The sequence below is a fragment of the Vombatus ursinus genome, unplaced genomic scaffold, assembly GCF_900497805.2.
Source record: "Vombatus ursinus unplaced genomic scaffold, bare-nosed wombat genome assembly UNPS02014816.1, whole genome shotgun sequence".
NCBI classification, from domain to species: domain Eukaryota; kingdom Metazoa; phylum Chordata; class Mammalia; order Diprotodontia; family Vombatidae; genus Vombatus; species Vombatus ursinus.
In genome coordinates, this window is record NW_020954594.1 from 24,693,458 (window position 1) to 24,710,134 (window position 16,677).

The 16,677-nt window shown below is 37.1% G+C and overlaps 1 protein-coding gene across 2 annotated transcripts in view; it reads right to left on the minus strand.

The window, feature by feature from the left end:
• Positions 1-16,677, minus strand: part of RAB3GAP1 (RAB3 GTPase activating protein catalytic subunit 1) — a 102,323-nt gene that overhangs the window by 8,581 nt on the left and 77,065 nt on the right. For both annotated transcript variants that reach the window (XM_027835611.1, XM_027835612.1), the window contains 6 exons: positions 14,697-14,866; positions 13,514-13,603; positions 12,542-12,714; positions 9,663-9,717; positions 9,091-9,441; positions 1,625-1,762 (listed from right to left, as the gene is read on the minus strand). In XM_027835611.1, coding sequence (XP_027691412.1) covers positions 1,625-1,762; positions 9,091-9,441; positions 9,663-9,717; positions 12,542-12,714; positions 13,514-13,603; positions 14,697-14,866 — 977 coding nt within the window. The remainder of the gene's footprint in view (positions 1-1,624; positions 1,763-9,090; positions 9,442-9,662; positions 9,718-12,541; positions 12,715-13,513; positions 13,604-14,696; positions 14,867-16,677) is intronic.

Below are 16,677 nucleotides of genomic sequence, written 5' to 3' on the forward strand. Positions count from 1 at the left end.
TAAACTGAAAATAACTATAAGAATCTCTTAGGTAAAACTCAGTTTAAAATTACAATGTACCACTGAATAATAAAAAAGCCATTAAATACACTTAAGTTATATAAATTTTAAAATATAGAAGATCACAAAATAATAATACAAAGTAGGCATTTTCCCCTGCTTTTTTCCTTCCTAATAAGTCAATATTGGTAATACAATAAATTTTGGCTACTCTCAAAATTATTTTATTCTGCTATGAAGGCCTGACACTTTATATAATCAATTACCATTCACATAAATTGTTCTGGGACTGAAACTCAAACTAATTTCTCAAGATTAAGGAAATCAAATTGACTAGTAAAAAGCTTTATCTACTGGATAAAAAAGTTAGTAATTATAAGAAACCTTAAAGTAAGTCTAATTTTGAGCCTGAAGATGAAGAGAGGACAACATGTTATTTATATAATAAGATAATACTACTTTAACTGCAAACGTGCTGACAACAAAATGTTGATGTTAAAGCACGGAAGCATTTTTTGCTAAAACTTGTATCAATAAATTAATTTGAGAACTAAAGCTGCAAATGCCACCTTTTTTGTTATTTCCCCCACCTCACCATTCTCTGTTTTATTCTTCCTGTTTAGAAGTGCCACACTGAAATGCCAACAACAGCAAATAGCTTTGCACTCAAAGCATTAACAGAGAAGTTCCAAGAAGATGAAAACCAAAACCAAAAATAAAATACAGTCACTCACAAGGTGAAAATGGTCTGCTCTTGAAAGAATCCAAAATGGCCCATTTTCCCTTGTTCATCTACATTTGTCTCATAAGTCCTTTGTTTACTTTTCCCTTCAGCTTAAGAAACCCTCCTGTGAGGATATGGAAGCCATAGGAGCATGTTACCTGGGTGCCAACAAAAGGGGCTTCTAGAGGATGTGGTGAGATCCTTTATTATAGATAGCAACTGATTAAGATGATGAATGATATGGAGCTGTCCAGGATTCACTCCCAAAGGGCATCTGTGTGATATAGTACACAGAGCATCAGATGTGGAGTCAGGAATCCTGGGCTTCAGTCCTGGTTCTGCTATTTTCTGCCTAGATGGCCACAGACACAGCCTTTTATCTCCTTTTCTTCATCTGTGAAATGGCTTGGGTTTAAGGTCCTTTCCAACCATAACATTATCTGTCCTAGGTCTTAACTCAGCACATCATACCACCTCTTCCATTCCTTAAATATACTGTACTCGGGAAATTTTTTTTTAAATTTCACATATATAGTGTGAAATGACTTGCTTTATCATTTTTAAGTATTTAATGTGAACAGAGCTACATGTATGTTTGGAAGCAGTGTACTTCTCTGCACAAACAAAAGGAGAAAATTGCCAGATTCACATATGAAAATGTTTCCATTTTTAACTTTCAAATAATTATTTGAAGTGTGGTATAGTTCTTTTTGTTAAGCCTTATGAAACAGATTTGAGTGTGTCCTCTGAGGAGGGGGTAGAACTACAAATAAAATCAAAGTCCCTAAGGAAAATAAAATAACTATTACAGCTTTCCGGCTACTTTGGAGGGGCTGACTTTTAGAGCTTCATCCCAGAAATGCTGAAAATAGTCCACAGAATGCTACCCATGGGGTATACCTTAAAAGACTCCATATCCGAGAGCAAACAGGCGCTCTGCATGCGGGCCCGGAGGTGAGCACCTTCTGCAGATGTCCCCAATTTAGCCAGGACCTCAGACTGCTCTTCTAGCAGATCTTCTGTCATAGGGGCTGGTTCCTGGGAAGTACAAAAGGGCAGAATTGCAAACAGCTTCCCTCTACAGAGCACTCCCTCTGGAAGAGGACCATAAAAATAGAATAAAAACAATTATTTTACCTCTAACAAGATTCAATTTCTAATAGAAGTAAAAGAGATGAAAGCTTTTTTAAACTGTCTTCAAAAACAACAAACTTGGCACAAGGGTGAATGCAATTTTAACCCTCCAAATAAGATCATGGAGGTCTATTCTAAAAATATCTGCATTTAAAAGGTAGAAAGCCATGTCCAGGGGCAAACATTTTGCTGCCTTTTAAGATGAAAGAGCTAAAGTAAAATGTTATTGTGCATGACTAATCTAGATTAGACTACTGCAAATAATTCCTAATATGATCAACTAAAAGATGAATAGTTTAAAAGAGTTAAATAAGTACATACTTTATCTGCATCACAGCAAATGGCTCTTCCCCAACCCAAAGCCACCAAATAAGTAGGCTCGGATGCTAGAAGATGAGTCTCTAGTTCAGCTCAGTTTCAAGAATGTTATAATTAATGTTCCCATGAGAAGACTTTTGTTTGTTTTTAAGGTGAGAGAAAAATTAAATGCTTCCTAAGCACATACAAAAAAAGCAGCAAAGGCATATTTGATGGGAAAAATAAGAATGCCCCAGTCATTAAGAAGGTGACCTGACAACAGAAATTTCTAAGTAACTATTCAAAGGAATTTAGGAATATTCACTGAGAGTCAATTCATTTAAGTTCTGGACCTAAAAGATGCAAGATGCACAGATCTAAAGAATTACCACAACCTATTTGCTTCGCCCTTTAGGCACAAGAATACTGAAATTTCTACTGTAGGACAATCAATAAACACTTATTAAGGGCTAAGTCCAGGGACAGTGCTAAGTGATAGAGATACAAAGACTTACAAGAGCTTAAGCGCACATATGAGTATAAACAAAATAATATACACAAAATGAAGACAAGGTTGTTTTGGGAGGAAGAATCCTAGCAGCTGAGGGGATCAGGAAAAAATTTATAAAAAGATAGTATTTCAGAGCATGGGGATGGGTGAGGGATGGGGCTTGGGTGTTTGAAACCAGGTATCAGGAAAAATAGAGGTGAGGAAGAGGTGCATTCCTGGCATGAGACACAGTCAGTGCAAAGTCACAGAATTGAGACATATAGTAATGTAAAGCAAAGAAACCAATGTGGCTTGAAAACTCAATGTGAGGACTATAGTGTAAAAAGACTAGAGAGATAGTAATAATGTAATGGGCATAAGCCATAGCTCACAAATTTCTGTCAGGAGACAAAAATTTAAGAATTAAAAAATAAATCAATGCTTCTTTCTTCAATCAAGTCAAATAAAATTTGTGCTTGACTTGCTGTCACCCACAAATGTTCATAAACTTTCATGTTCATTAAATCTGATCATGGTCTGCTTTCATTCCGCTCATTCTTCTGCCAGCATCCTCATATCATGTTCTTTGACCTCACCACAACCTCCAATTCCTCCACCCCTTAGTTCTTTTCCACATCATCTACGTTCTTCCTTCTTTCCTCATCTTGACTACTTGGTGACAACTTATTCTTCTCTTGAGACCCTTGACCGTTTACCCTATTGATGACCTTGCCCTGCACCAAGCCCTTGCCTTGGATTACTCCTACAATCTCCTGACTTTACTCTTAGTCACATTCTGCTGAATTTAGCTGAATGGGTCAACTACAAACTTATGTTACATAATTCTAACTGGGTCTTCACTGCAGGAAGGCAATTCTTTATCACCAACCTAACTGATTCACTATCCCTCTCACCACCACAATGGCTTTTCTAGACTTCACCTCTCCTCAAACCTCTCATGGCTCTCCCTCCTCCCAGTCTCTCAGCTGAGAAACATGTTTCTCTGAAAAAATAAAGCTATGTACAGAAAGCCCTCTTTTATCTCCCTTCCTCATCTCACACCACTCAGATGTCTTCTGTATCTGTCTTTTCCTTCACTTCCATTACATACAAAGAGACAAACCCTCAAAATGCCCAAGTGATCCCATTTCATCTCATCTTTTACAGCTGATTGCTACCTCTATGGTCTCTACTCTCTTATTAATTTTAATCTCTCCCTCCAAACTAGTTTACCTCCCTACTGATAACAAACCTGCCCATGTCTCCTACCTCCTCATAAAACCCTCACTTGTTCCATCTGTCCCTGCCATCTACTGTACCATACTTCTCTCTTTTGGGGCTAAACTCCTTGAGAAGTCTACAATCGCTGCCTTTTCTTTCTTTCCTTCTCACACTCTTCCTAACTCCCTGCCATTTGGCTTCTGACATCATTCACCTCTCTCCAAAGTACCAACGATCTCTTAATGGACAAATCCATTGACCTCTTCTCAGTCCTCATCCTCCTTGACCTCTTGGCAGCCTTTGACACTACTGATCACCCTCTTTTCCTTGACACTTTCTTCTTTCTAGGTTTTCAGCACACTACTACTTTAACCTAGTTCTCCTCCTATCTGTCAGACCACTCCTCAGTTTCCTTTAATGGAATTTTATTCCATGTCATTCATTCCTGCCAATTATCAGTGTCCTCAAAGCTCTGTTCTGTTGGACCCTCTTCTCCATTTGTACTATTTCACTTGTGATCTCATCAGCTCCCATGGATTCATTTATCATAATTACCCTGATTCTCAGATCTATTTATCTAGCCCAAACCTTCAGATACCTTCTCCAACTGCCTACTAGACATCCTGAATTAGATGTATCACCAACATCTTACATTCAACATGTCCAAAACTGAACTCATTATTTCTCCCCCTTCCCTTCAAACTTTCCCCTCTTCCTAATTTTCCTATTACTACGGAAGGCACACCAAATCTTCCCAGTCACCCAGGCTCACAACTCAGGTGTCATCATTCTCACTCACCACATCCTTTTGCCAAGTCCTGTCAATTCTACGTTTGTAACATTTCTCAAATACATTCCCTACTCTCCTCTGACACTGACTCCTCTCTGGTACAGGCCCTCATCACCTTATGTCTGGACTCCTATGATAACCTGTGTCTCCCTGCCTCAAGTCTGTCTCCACTCCAGTCCATAATCCAAGATGCCAAGATGATCTTCCTAAAATGCTGGTCACCCTCCTGTTTAATAAATTCTAATAGCTTCCTAACCCCCCAGGATCAAATAAAAAAAAGTCTCTATTTTCAAACGAGTTAGCATATGTAAACCACTTTTGCATACCTTAATGCTGGTTAATGCTAATTACTGCTATTATTATTATTTGACATTCAAAGGCATTCATAACCTAGACCCCTTCTACCTTTCCAGTCTTCTTACAGCTTACTCCACACCCCATCCCCATCTACTCTGTGCCTCCTACACTATTCCTTGCACAAGACACTCCCTCTCTTGACAGACTCTGAATTTTCAATGGCTGTCCCCTAATTAGAATTCTTTACCTCTTCATCTCTGACTCTTGGCTTCCCTTCTTTTCTTCAAATCCCAGCTCAAATCCCTCCTTCTGCAAGAAGCCTTTCTCCAATTCCCCATTAGTATCTTCCCTTGTAATGATCCCCAATTTATCCTGTATATATCTTGTTTGTGCATAATTTTTTTTTTGTTGTTTACCTATTAGACTATTAACTCTTTGAGAGCAAGGACTGTTTATTGCCTTCCTCTGTACCCCCAGGGCTTAGCAGCGCCTAGCACATAGTTAAGTGCTTAATAAATGCTTGCTGACTTTGCTAAAATCTCGTGCCTCTACATTCCCCGACCCCACATTGGCACCTAAAAACCTCTACTGCACAATTTCCATGCATATGTTAGCATTCTCACATCAAAAAATTTCAAACTGGGCTTTAGTTGAAAATCAGGATTAAATATAAGACTTGACATTCAGGTTTGTGATATGATGACACAAAGATAAAACATAAGTAGGACTCAAGATGTGTAAAACCTAAGGTTAAAAGCAGTCTTACTCAACCTTTCAACCTGATCATTTAAGGGTCTCAGCGTCATAGTCAAGGCACAGTCATGGCGCAGTCACTTTCCTGGGTGCCCCACCTCTTTGTGAAGAGGAGCCACTTTTCATTTCTTTTGTCCTGATGGCGATGACAAGGTGGGTGGCACAGATAAAAGCTCTCCATTTGCTGAACTTGTCAGTGAAAAATGCAGCCAACCTTGGTCAGGAAGGTGCAAATGAGAAGGGGGTACAAATGGCAGCCACCTTGGGAATCCTGGGAGACTTACTAACAAAGGGAGCCCCTTATCTGAAGGATTTACCAAAAGATTGGCCATCCCATCCTGGATTTGTGGCAAAAATCTTAAATTCTAATCAGATAACTGGTATTTAAATGCCTGCCCTAAACTATAAAAAAAGGGGGGAGGAGAGTTGAATCTCAAGGGCAAAAATTATAAAGCAATAGTTACTTTAGTACTGATTAAAAAACAAAGTTATCAATGGAATAGACTAGATAGGCAAGAAAAAGAAGCAACAAAACAGTAGCTAATGTTCAAAAAACATGAAAATATCTATTATAGGGGAAGGACTCCCTTTTTGACAAGAAGTAACAAAAAAATGCAAAGAAATTTGAGAGAAACTAGTATTATGCCAACATTTTATATCATATTCCACAATAAAATCAAAATGGATACATAATCGAAATTAGCTCCAAAAGGACTCACCACAAAAAAATTAGAATAGGACAAGATCAAGTACCTTTCACATTTATAGCTGGGGCAGGGTGGGCAAGTGAATGCTTAACCAAATAAAGAACAGAAGATTTTTTATAAGAGGAGATATTTCAAAATATAAATTCTGACTTCATAAAATTACAAAGCTTTCGCACAAATACGATCAATGAAGACATAAGACAAACAGTATAGTGTGGGAAAATATTTGCATTGACCATTACCAGTAAAAATCTGATATCGAATTACACAAAGAACTAATGCAAATACTTAACTAACACCAAGAACCATTCTCCAATAGTTAAGTGGTCAACATGAATAGTTTTCAAAAAGAAGGCTTGAAAAGGATAAATGACCAAATGAAAATGTTTCAAATCACTTATAGCAAAATAAAAGCAAATTTAAAACAACTTTGAGGGTTCAAGTCATTCCACATGTAACTCGACAAAGATGAAAGATAATGAGAATAGTCAATGTTGGGAGCTATGGAAGGAAAGATACTTTCATGTACTGCTGGTAGTGCTATGAAGTGGTCCAGTCATTCCGGATTTCAAATTTGGAGTTATGCAAGAAAATGACTTAACTGTCATAACACTTTGATCGTATGATTCTACGAGCAAGCGAGGTTCAATATATACAAAATATTCATAGCAGCACTTTGTGGTAGCAGTGAACTATGAAAAAAATATGGGTGCCCACTTACTGGGGAATGGCTGAAGAAAATCACGTGTGAATGCAATGCAGTATTATTGTTTACTGAGAAATGACAAATATGAGGAATTCAGAGAAGCTTGGGAAGTGTGTATGAAATGATGCAGAGCAAAATAAGCAGAATCAAATAATATGTAAAATGACATAAGCAATGTAAATAAGATCACCAAAAGGAAGTAAAATTTGAGTGAAGGGAAAAAATGATGAAGGTCCTTGAGAAAAGATAACAAAACCTACCTCCTCCCTCACTGCACAGAGGAGAGAAATACCAGTATGTAGCATCACATACTCTGTCAGAAAGGATTTCTGTACTGGTTGTAGGTGCTTTTAAATATGTCCTAAGGGAAAGTTCAAATGAGAAGGGGGTACATACAAAACATATACAGAGAAGATGGAAGGTAATTTAAGAGAGGAGGGCACTAGCATTTGGGGGGAAAGGCCTTCTGTAGAAGGCAGGATTTGAGCTGAGTCTTGAAGGAAGCCAGAGGCAGCAGAGAAGGTGGAAAAACATTTTAGGCATGGGGGACAGCCAGTGCAAAAGCACAGAGATAGAAGACAGAGTATCATGTGAAAAGGAACAGCAAAGTAGGCTAGTATAACTGGGTAACAAAAAAATGCATGGAGGAGAGTAAAGTGGAAGACTTGAAACAAAGAAAGGGATCAGATTGTAAAGGGCTTTAAATGCCAAAATAAAACAGGATTTTATATTTGATCCTGGAGGTAAAAGAGAGCTAGAGATGAAGGAAGTGGGGAGGGGGGACACAGTGCAGAGAAGAGGAGGCAATGTGACATGGCCAGACCTAAGCTTTAGAAAAATCACTTTGGCAGCTGAATGGAAGATGGACTGGAACAAGTAGAAATGTGAGGTGGAGAGATCAGGTAGAAGGTTGCTATAAATAAACCAGGTAAGAGAGATGAGAGTCAGAACTTGGATAGTAAGTATCTATATGAATGGAGAGAAAGGGCCCTATATAGAAGATGCTGTGATGGTAAATACTATAATATTTGTTAATGGTCTTTGTATGTCATGTAAGTGAGAATGAGAAGCTTAGGTATGAGGGAATGGCTGACTGGTAGGGTGTGGGACCTCTAACAGTAAAAGTCAAGTTAGAAAAAGGGAAGGGCTTGAGGGGCAAAAAAATGAGTTCTCTTTTTGGATATATTGAGTTTGAAATGTCCAAAAGGGATGTGCAGTGAGGCATGGTTGTAACTCAAAATATTTGAAGTAGTACTTTTTGTAGTAGCAAAAATAGTAAACATGTACATGGACTGCTGTTTGGCTCAGAGTTAATCTTAAGTCTTTAAAAGTTATTTTTCAAATTCTGATTAAGTGAAAGAAGGCATCTTAGTTAAAATTCATACTTTTCTATATTACAACTACAATCCCAAGGTCTTCATTATCCAGTCAACTGCCTAGTTCTTTATATTTCCTCATCTGTACTCCAAGTTCTAACCATCTCATAGCCTCCATGCTAGTTTCTTCTGTCTCAAACTACAAAAAGAAACAAGAATCATTTTTGTTAAGAGTTCATGTCATTTCTCTTTCTAAAATTCTGAAATAGCTTATAATTGCATTCTGAATTAGGCTGAAACTTTAATCATGGATCTGAAGACCTCTCAACTATTTCCAGAATGTTTTTCCTCCCCATCACCTTTTACCTGATACCTTAATCTTTAGCAATATTCTAGGAATTTCTCTCTTGTTCCAAATCTGGATTGGTCCTTTAAGACATATGTTTTAAATTTATTTTCCTTTTTTGAGTTCACACATATTACTCAAAAAGAATTCTTAGCATTTTATTTTTACATTTTCAGGTGTCTTAAGTGCTTGGACACAGAATTTTCCAAACTTGTACCCACCTAATACAGCCATCACTTCCTACTACATATAGTGAAATAGATAACCAAGCAAAAAATAAAGTAAAAAATTGACTCATCCATTGCTTACCTGTGTTACTGGAATGTAGAGAGGTTCACCTGTATGCAGCAATGTAAGTTTTCCATGTTGATGTAGGCGTCCTTCTGGCTTTAAACTTGACAGTTCTTTGGCCCCTCCTTTCTTTCCATTCTCTTGTCCATTTCCCTTCAGTTCCTCTGTATCACTTAAACATTCAAAATATTCTTCTTCACTGTCACTCCAGGAATCCCAAGATTTTCCCACCTCTCCTTTTTCCTTATCTGTATCTTTTAGATGATCCGGCCCAGAATCCCCTGCAGAAGCACTAGAAGTATAATCAGAAAGAGTGGACTTTTTTCCTTCATCTCGGGCTCTCTTCCTTTCAATACAACAATTTAACATCTAGGGAAAATGGAAAACAACATTTACATTTTGTTTAAAAACATATGCCTATATAGCTCTCAGCTTCCAAATCATTTTCTCTCTACCTGTTCCATTTAATCTGAAAACAATGTCAAGGTTGACAGGAAGCATGAGGCAATAAGCAACACAATGACTTTTTTTTATCAGAACACGTTCCTTAATAAAGTCACTAATTAACACACTGGTTAGAAGATATTTACCTGAAGTTTTTGATGCAGCAAACAACACCTGAGGTTTGGGACTCCATTAGCTAATCTAAGGAAAGACAGCAAAAATAAAAGAACATATTTATAATTTTACTAAAACTATTATTGAATTATGCATTTTTCATGGTACCATAAATTTTTAGTCATATTTAGGAAAAAAACAAACTAGAAACATTTTAGGTAACAAGAGGACTACATGAAGTTAAGGTTGTTTGTACTTCGTTCTTGGAAAGAAGGACCATGACATCAGAGAGGTAAGCTGGGACATGCAAATGAATTGGATTTAAGTGAGGAAGGGCTGTGCAAAGTCACCAGCCTCACTCTCTCCTCCAGAACCATCTGGGTCCAGTGGCAAGATATAGATCAGGACAAAACAATTGCTATTCACTAAGAGCCAAACAGGGCCCAAAGTAGGGCTTGGCCTGGGACCTATTGTTGGCCAGTCAATGAGAGCTAGAGTGCTTTGGATTTAAGGCACAGTCCTTGAGGGAAAAAGAAAGGTTTCAGTGATCAAAATTTTACATTCCTTTGGGTTAGGGTATGCTAACCTATGTGGACCAAGGGAAGGGAAAGAGAAAGAGAGAGAGAGAGAGAGAGAGAGAGAGAGACAGAGAGAGAGAGAGAGAATAGGAAGGGCTGAGCAAAGTCAGCAGCCTCACTCTTTCCTCCAGAACCATCTGGGTCCAATGGCAAGATATAGATCAGGACAAATGGAGATGGCCTTGGATGCAGTGGGAGACTTTAGATTTTTTTAAGCTAAAGTCTTTAACAGGTCTCAGACTGACTCCATGAGGTAGCAGAAGTTGAAATCTCAGGAGGAGTCACATTTTCAACTTTTGCTACATCCCTGTCTCCACACCACTTAAGCAAACACAAAGCTTCAGTACAAACAAGTTCAAACAAGAACAACCCCAAGGTTTGGGAATTCACATGAAATTCTTTAGCTCAGTCACCAAATCCAACAGTGATGGCTGGTAACTTTGTACAGCCCTTCCTCACCTAAATCCTATTCACTTGCATGTCATGGCATCACCTCCCTGATGTCATGGTCCTTTTCAAGAATGAAGGACACATAACCTCTGTGAGTAGTAGTAGAAGCTGCCCCACTAGGGACCCAAATGAAAATGGCCAATTGGGCAACACAGCTCACCCTTCTTTCCTTCCTCCCTCCTTACCACTATTTGTTAAGGGCTCTGTCTCTTCAAATCATCATGGATTTTAATTTTTTTGTACATTCTACACCCCCCTGGGTAAAATAAAAGTTTCTTGAAGGTTTTTTGTTTTATTGTTGTATTATTAGTATACTATTTTTAATATATTATAATAATATCATTATATTATATATCATAATAAAATATTATATTATGACATAATTATTATATTAGTTTTAGTTTTGTATCATTTTGTATCATGAGTGCCTAACATGGGTACTTAAAAATAGGTACTTAATAAATGTTTATTTAAGTATCTCTGGGTTATCCATTATTTTAGATCACTCATGCCATAGCTATTCATCTTTATCATGAATTTGGTAAACGACAGCCAATTACACATGATCATACACATCCCAAATCTATAAACAAGTTGTTTTCCTCAAACAAGATGACCAATGTTGGGATTTTTCAATGAAAGTTCAAACCAAAAATTCTAAAATATGAAATCTACAAAAACGTTTTAAACAAAAATTAAAGGGGCAGCTAGGTGGTGCAGCGGATAGAGCACTGGCTTTGGAGTCAGGAGGACCTGAGTTCAAATCTGGTCTCCGACACTCACCAACTGTGTGACCCTGGGCAAGTCACTTAACTCCAATTGCCTCAAAAAATAAACAAAAAAACTAGAAATAAACAAAAATTAGTCTTACTTCTTGTTTATGTAAGAGACTATAATTCAATTCAATTCAACAAACATTTACTGAACCACCAAATATATATGCAGTCAGAAAAACAAAACAGTTCCTATTCTCAAGGAACTTACACTCCTGGTAGGATATGACATGTAAAGAGAAGTATATACATGATTATTTGAGGAGGGAGAGAACACTAACAACATGGGGGTAAGGGGTGGGTCAGGAATGGCCTTCCTAGAAGAACTGCTACCTAAGATGAACCGTGAAGAAAAGTAAAGATTATAAGAGCTGCCAAGTAAGGAAGGTAGGCATTCTAGGCATGGGAAACAGCACGTGTAAAGGCATAGAAATGGGAGATGAAATGTCAAATTCAGGGAACAACTGCTAGGCTAATTTGACTGAGGTGTGATATGTGAAAAAGAATGATATAAAATATGTTTGGAAAGGTAAGAGCCATGCTGTGGAGGCATACACATTCAAATGTCAGGCAAAAGAGTTTGCATTTTATCTTTGAGGCAATAAGGCGCCATTGAAAATTTCTAAGGAAAGAAGTGACTTGATCTGACCCGTAAGTTAAGGAATACTGATTAAGCTACTGTGTGATGACTGGAGAAGAGATATTGGAAACATGGAAAACAATTAGGTGGCCATTACAGTAGTCTAGGCAAAAGGGGATGAAAATGTGAAATCAGATGATGGCCATGAGTTGCAAAGAGAGGACAGAAATAAGAGATTTCGAACTCAGGTTGGGGTGAAGAGGGAGGCAGGGAAGAAAAAGTGAGGGGAAGAGAAGAGTAGATAATGACATTAAGGTTGGGCCCTCAATAGAAACAGGCATATCTAAAGGAAGGATTGGGTTCTGGGGAAGATAATCAGTTGTTCTGGATAATGTTAAGTTGAAATGCTAGTCAATGACACATCCAGGTACAGCTATCATGCAGGTAATTGACAATGCAGAACTGAACTTTAGTAAAAAAAAAAAAAAAATCAGGGTTAGATTTATAGATTTTGGAACAGATGTATTTACCCTGGAATCAGAAAGTTGTTTTCCCATCTGAAGCGCATTTCAAGGACAAATTCTTGCCAGAGATGTGCCACGCCTTTCACCCCTCCATGGTAGAAATTGATCATACAAAGACATAAAGCCAGTTTGTATGTCAAACTGTCAGAAGGTGCAGATTTGAATTGATTGTAAAGATTCTAAATGTAAAAATGAAAACAAAAAATGTCTTAAAAGCATATATAAAGTATACTAATCATGAACTAAAGGTTTACAGATTAAAACTCTGACCAAATTAGCATTTACACGATAGCTAACAAACAATAACCTAGTTTATTTATATTTGAAATGTAGATATAAACTTTAGTATGTACAGACATATATCTGATATAGCCCTGAGAGAGGTAAGGCCTAGCCATTAAGAACTAGATGTTTCATCTCTTATTTCATTAAGAAGTTTTCTAGTTATTTTCTAGAGTCTAAGAATAAAGATAATCGTGGAGAAACATTTACTTTCAAAAATTCTAAAATAAGAAAAAAAATTGAACCTCGAACAAGTATTACAGAAGCCATTTTTTGGCTGATGGTAGAATTCTCTCCACCTATAAAATGTGTCCATGCCAACTCTATGTAATAAAGGACTCTTATTTAAACTAAAGCATGAGCATTTTCTTATGGAACTGTATAATAACAAGACGACAATTTTAGAATATAAAATTCTTTTAGAAGTTTAGGATAGAGGGAGGGGCTCTCCTAGAATTTTTACTGGATCATAAGACCACAGATTCAGAGCTAGAAGGGACCCTATAGGCCACTGACCCCCGCCCCCCTCCACCTTTTCATTTTATAGATAAGGAAACTTAGGCACATACAAGTTAAACAGCTTGTCCCAGAATTGCACAGCCAGCATATCTAGAAATTTAATTTGGAAGAATGCTTTATAATTCGGTCTATTTAGGTTTATTGTACTTTTGGTAATAAACTCTCAAATTAACTTACATATTCTTCATTATCTGATGAAGGATTGTTGTTGCCTGTTGAAGTAAATCCATCTAATGGTTTATCAGAAGCAGCATCAGGGAACAGGAACTTAAAAAGGAGAAGAAAACAAGTTGCTTTTAGATTCAAGTTTGGGTATTTCATTTTACATTTCTTCAAGTTTTTAATCACATAGGCTGATTTCTGCTGTTTGACTTTTCCTGAATTAAAAGTTAAAATGTTAGAGGGTTCCAATTACATTAGCAAACTGGTCTTCTACAACTACTCTTACAGAAATGTATTGGTTTTTTTTTTCTGACAGCTTAATAACAACTCACATTTATAGAGTGATTTAAGGTTTGCATAGCACTTTTGAAATACTATCTCATTTGATCTTCATAACAATCCTAACAAGTAGGTACTATTATCATTCCCACTTTACAGATAAGGAAACTGAGACAAACAGAGGTTAAGTGATCTAGTAAGCATCTGAGGACAAATCTGAACTCAGGTTTTCCTGATTCCAGGTCCAGTACTCTCTATCTACTGTACAACCTAGCTGCCCTAAATATATAAAAGATATCTATTACTCATTGGCATATGAAACATCTGAATATCAGATGTTGTTTCAGGAGTAAGGAAGTCCCCTTATATCTGTCTGTTAGCTGAACAAGAAGTGGATTTAAAATCTTTCCACTTAAATTTCTATCTTGTAAGAGATCATTATTTTAAAAGAACATTAATGATGTGACTGGTTGAACTGACTAGATCCTTACAGTGCCTATACTCAGAAACAAAGGACTAAGAAACAAAGCTAAGCACTAACCAGGTGCACATGATGAATGAGCTGGACTCTGGATGTTTAAACAAGGGGACTAAACTACATTATGCTGTGAAAGTTACATTCTCCTCTCTCAAGGAAAAAAAAAAAGGCTAAGGAGCCACCAGAAACAATGACAAGGAATAATTCTCCCTAAAAGCCAGAGAAGCTCTTAGGTCCTACTTATCTAGTAATTTTGATGGTTTTCTCAGAAGATCATCCTCAAGTGTAAAATGCAAGCTTTACACAGTACCATAACATAAATACTATATAAGTACCATAAAGTACTACATAAGTACTACACAAGAAGTTACTAGCACTTACATGCTAGCATAATAATAATAATAATAATAATAATAATAATAAAGACTATTACATACTTACCAAGAGAATAGCATTAAGGACATCATTATTCAATGGTGACTCTTCTACACCTCTGTGCTTTCGAATCTTCTTCTTTGCACTGTGTACCATATTTGTAACTGATAACTTATGGATTGGAACTGGTGCTGGTTCCGTCAGCTTTGACAATGCGTGAGTTATATCAACAGTTTCTATAAAAAACAACAACAAAAATTAGCGCAAATTATAATGTGTACCAGGGTAGGTTGAAAGGGTAAATAAAGTATGTGGTCATAAAAAGTACTTTAAGTCATTCTTCAAAAATTAGAAAACTCTAAATCAAAAACTGCTTAAGCTTTCTGTGTAAGCATGCAGGACAAAGGTCTCACAAAATTTTCCTTAATTTGGGCTATAAGAAATCCCAATGAATCCTAAATTCATAATACTTTCATTTTTACAGTATCCTAAACTTTTTATGTGAAGATATCATTAAATATTCATATAGTCCCCCAAACCAAGCTTCTTGGCTTTAGTACATAAACTTAAGAGAGAAAAAGATGAGCCACAGAATATTAAAAGTCTGAGGAATGTTGGAGGTCATCTAGTTGAACCAACCCCTATCAGAAGCAAGAATTCTCTTTAAAATACCTTTGATCTCTGCTCATCCTAATTATTTAAATATCCCTAGATGTGGAGAACTCAAAACATTCTAAGGTAACCCATTCTAATTTTGGAGAGTTCGATTTCTTAGGAATTACCTTACATTAAATTTCAATCTGCCTCCCTAGAACTTCCCTAAATAATCCTTGTTATGTCCTCCAGGGCCAAGCAGAACAAGTCTAATTCTTCTTCCACAACACAACCTTTCAAATATTTGCAGACCGGGTGTTTTTCTTCTTTAGGCCTAGTTCTTTCAACCAATCACTGTATGACATGACTGCAATTCTTCTTACATTCCTGATTACCCTCTTTTGGACATGTTCATTTTGTTAATGTCTTGCCAAAAAATATAGTACCTAGAACAGAACAAGACTTCTGACCTCCCTCATTTCAACAATATACTATGATTAGGTACCCAAAACAGCATTAGCTTCTTTGGCTGCCGTTTCACACCGGTGACATGTACCGAGTTTTCAGTCCAACATTTTCATATGAGCCATCTAGTCATGTCTCCTAAATCCTGAATTTGTGAACCTAAGCATAGGATTTTACATTTATTCCTATAAAATTCCTCTTATTAAATCTGGCTCATTGTTCTAGCTAGTCAAGAACTTTCTGGATCCCAGTCCCATCATTCAATGCTTTAACTGACCTTCCCCCACTTTTGCACGTTTTATGCTTGCCATCTATGTCTTTATCCTTTGATAAAACTCTTGAAAAGAACAGAGTGATGGTCAGAGCTCTCTAACTTTGCACTAGACACATTCCCAATTCAAACTGATGCACATTTATTAAGCACTTAACAACGTACATGGCATTGTGTAAGGAGCTGGGAACAAGAAAGATAAAACCAACAATCCCTGACTTCAAGGAAGGCAGAAACATGTAACCAAATTAGAGACTGGGGGCCATTTGCATAGAGATGATACAGAAGCCCACAGGAGTTAGTGAGATCATCCAGGAAGGAAGTGTATAAAGCAGAAGCCCAGTCAGAGCCTTAAGGGACATGCATGTGTAGGAGGCAGGAGACAGATGATGAACCAGCAGAGGAACTGAGAAGAAATGGTCAGGCTGAGCAATATTGTAAAAACCAAGTGAGGAGGTGGTGGTTGACAGTTTCAAAAGTTCTAGAGGTCAAGGAGGAAGACAGGGAAGATTTTGCAGCTCAAAGATTATTGCTAATATTGAAGAGCACGGATTCAATACTGTGGTAGGGTCAAGTTCATATACTATAACTTATTCAGCCATTCCCCAGTTAGAAAAGAAAATGACTGATACTGAAATTGATTTATTAATCACCTCTGGATTTGAGCTAGTTTTGAATCACCCAATTATAATATTATTCAATCTCTACCTCCCAACT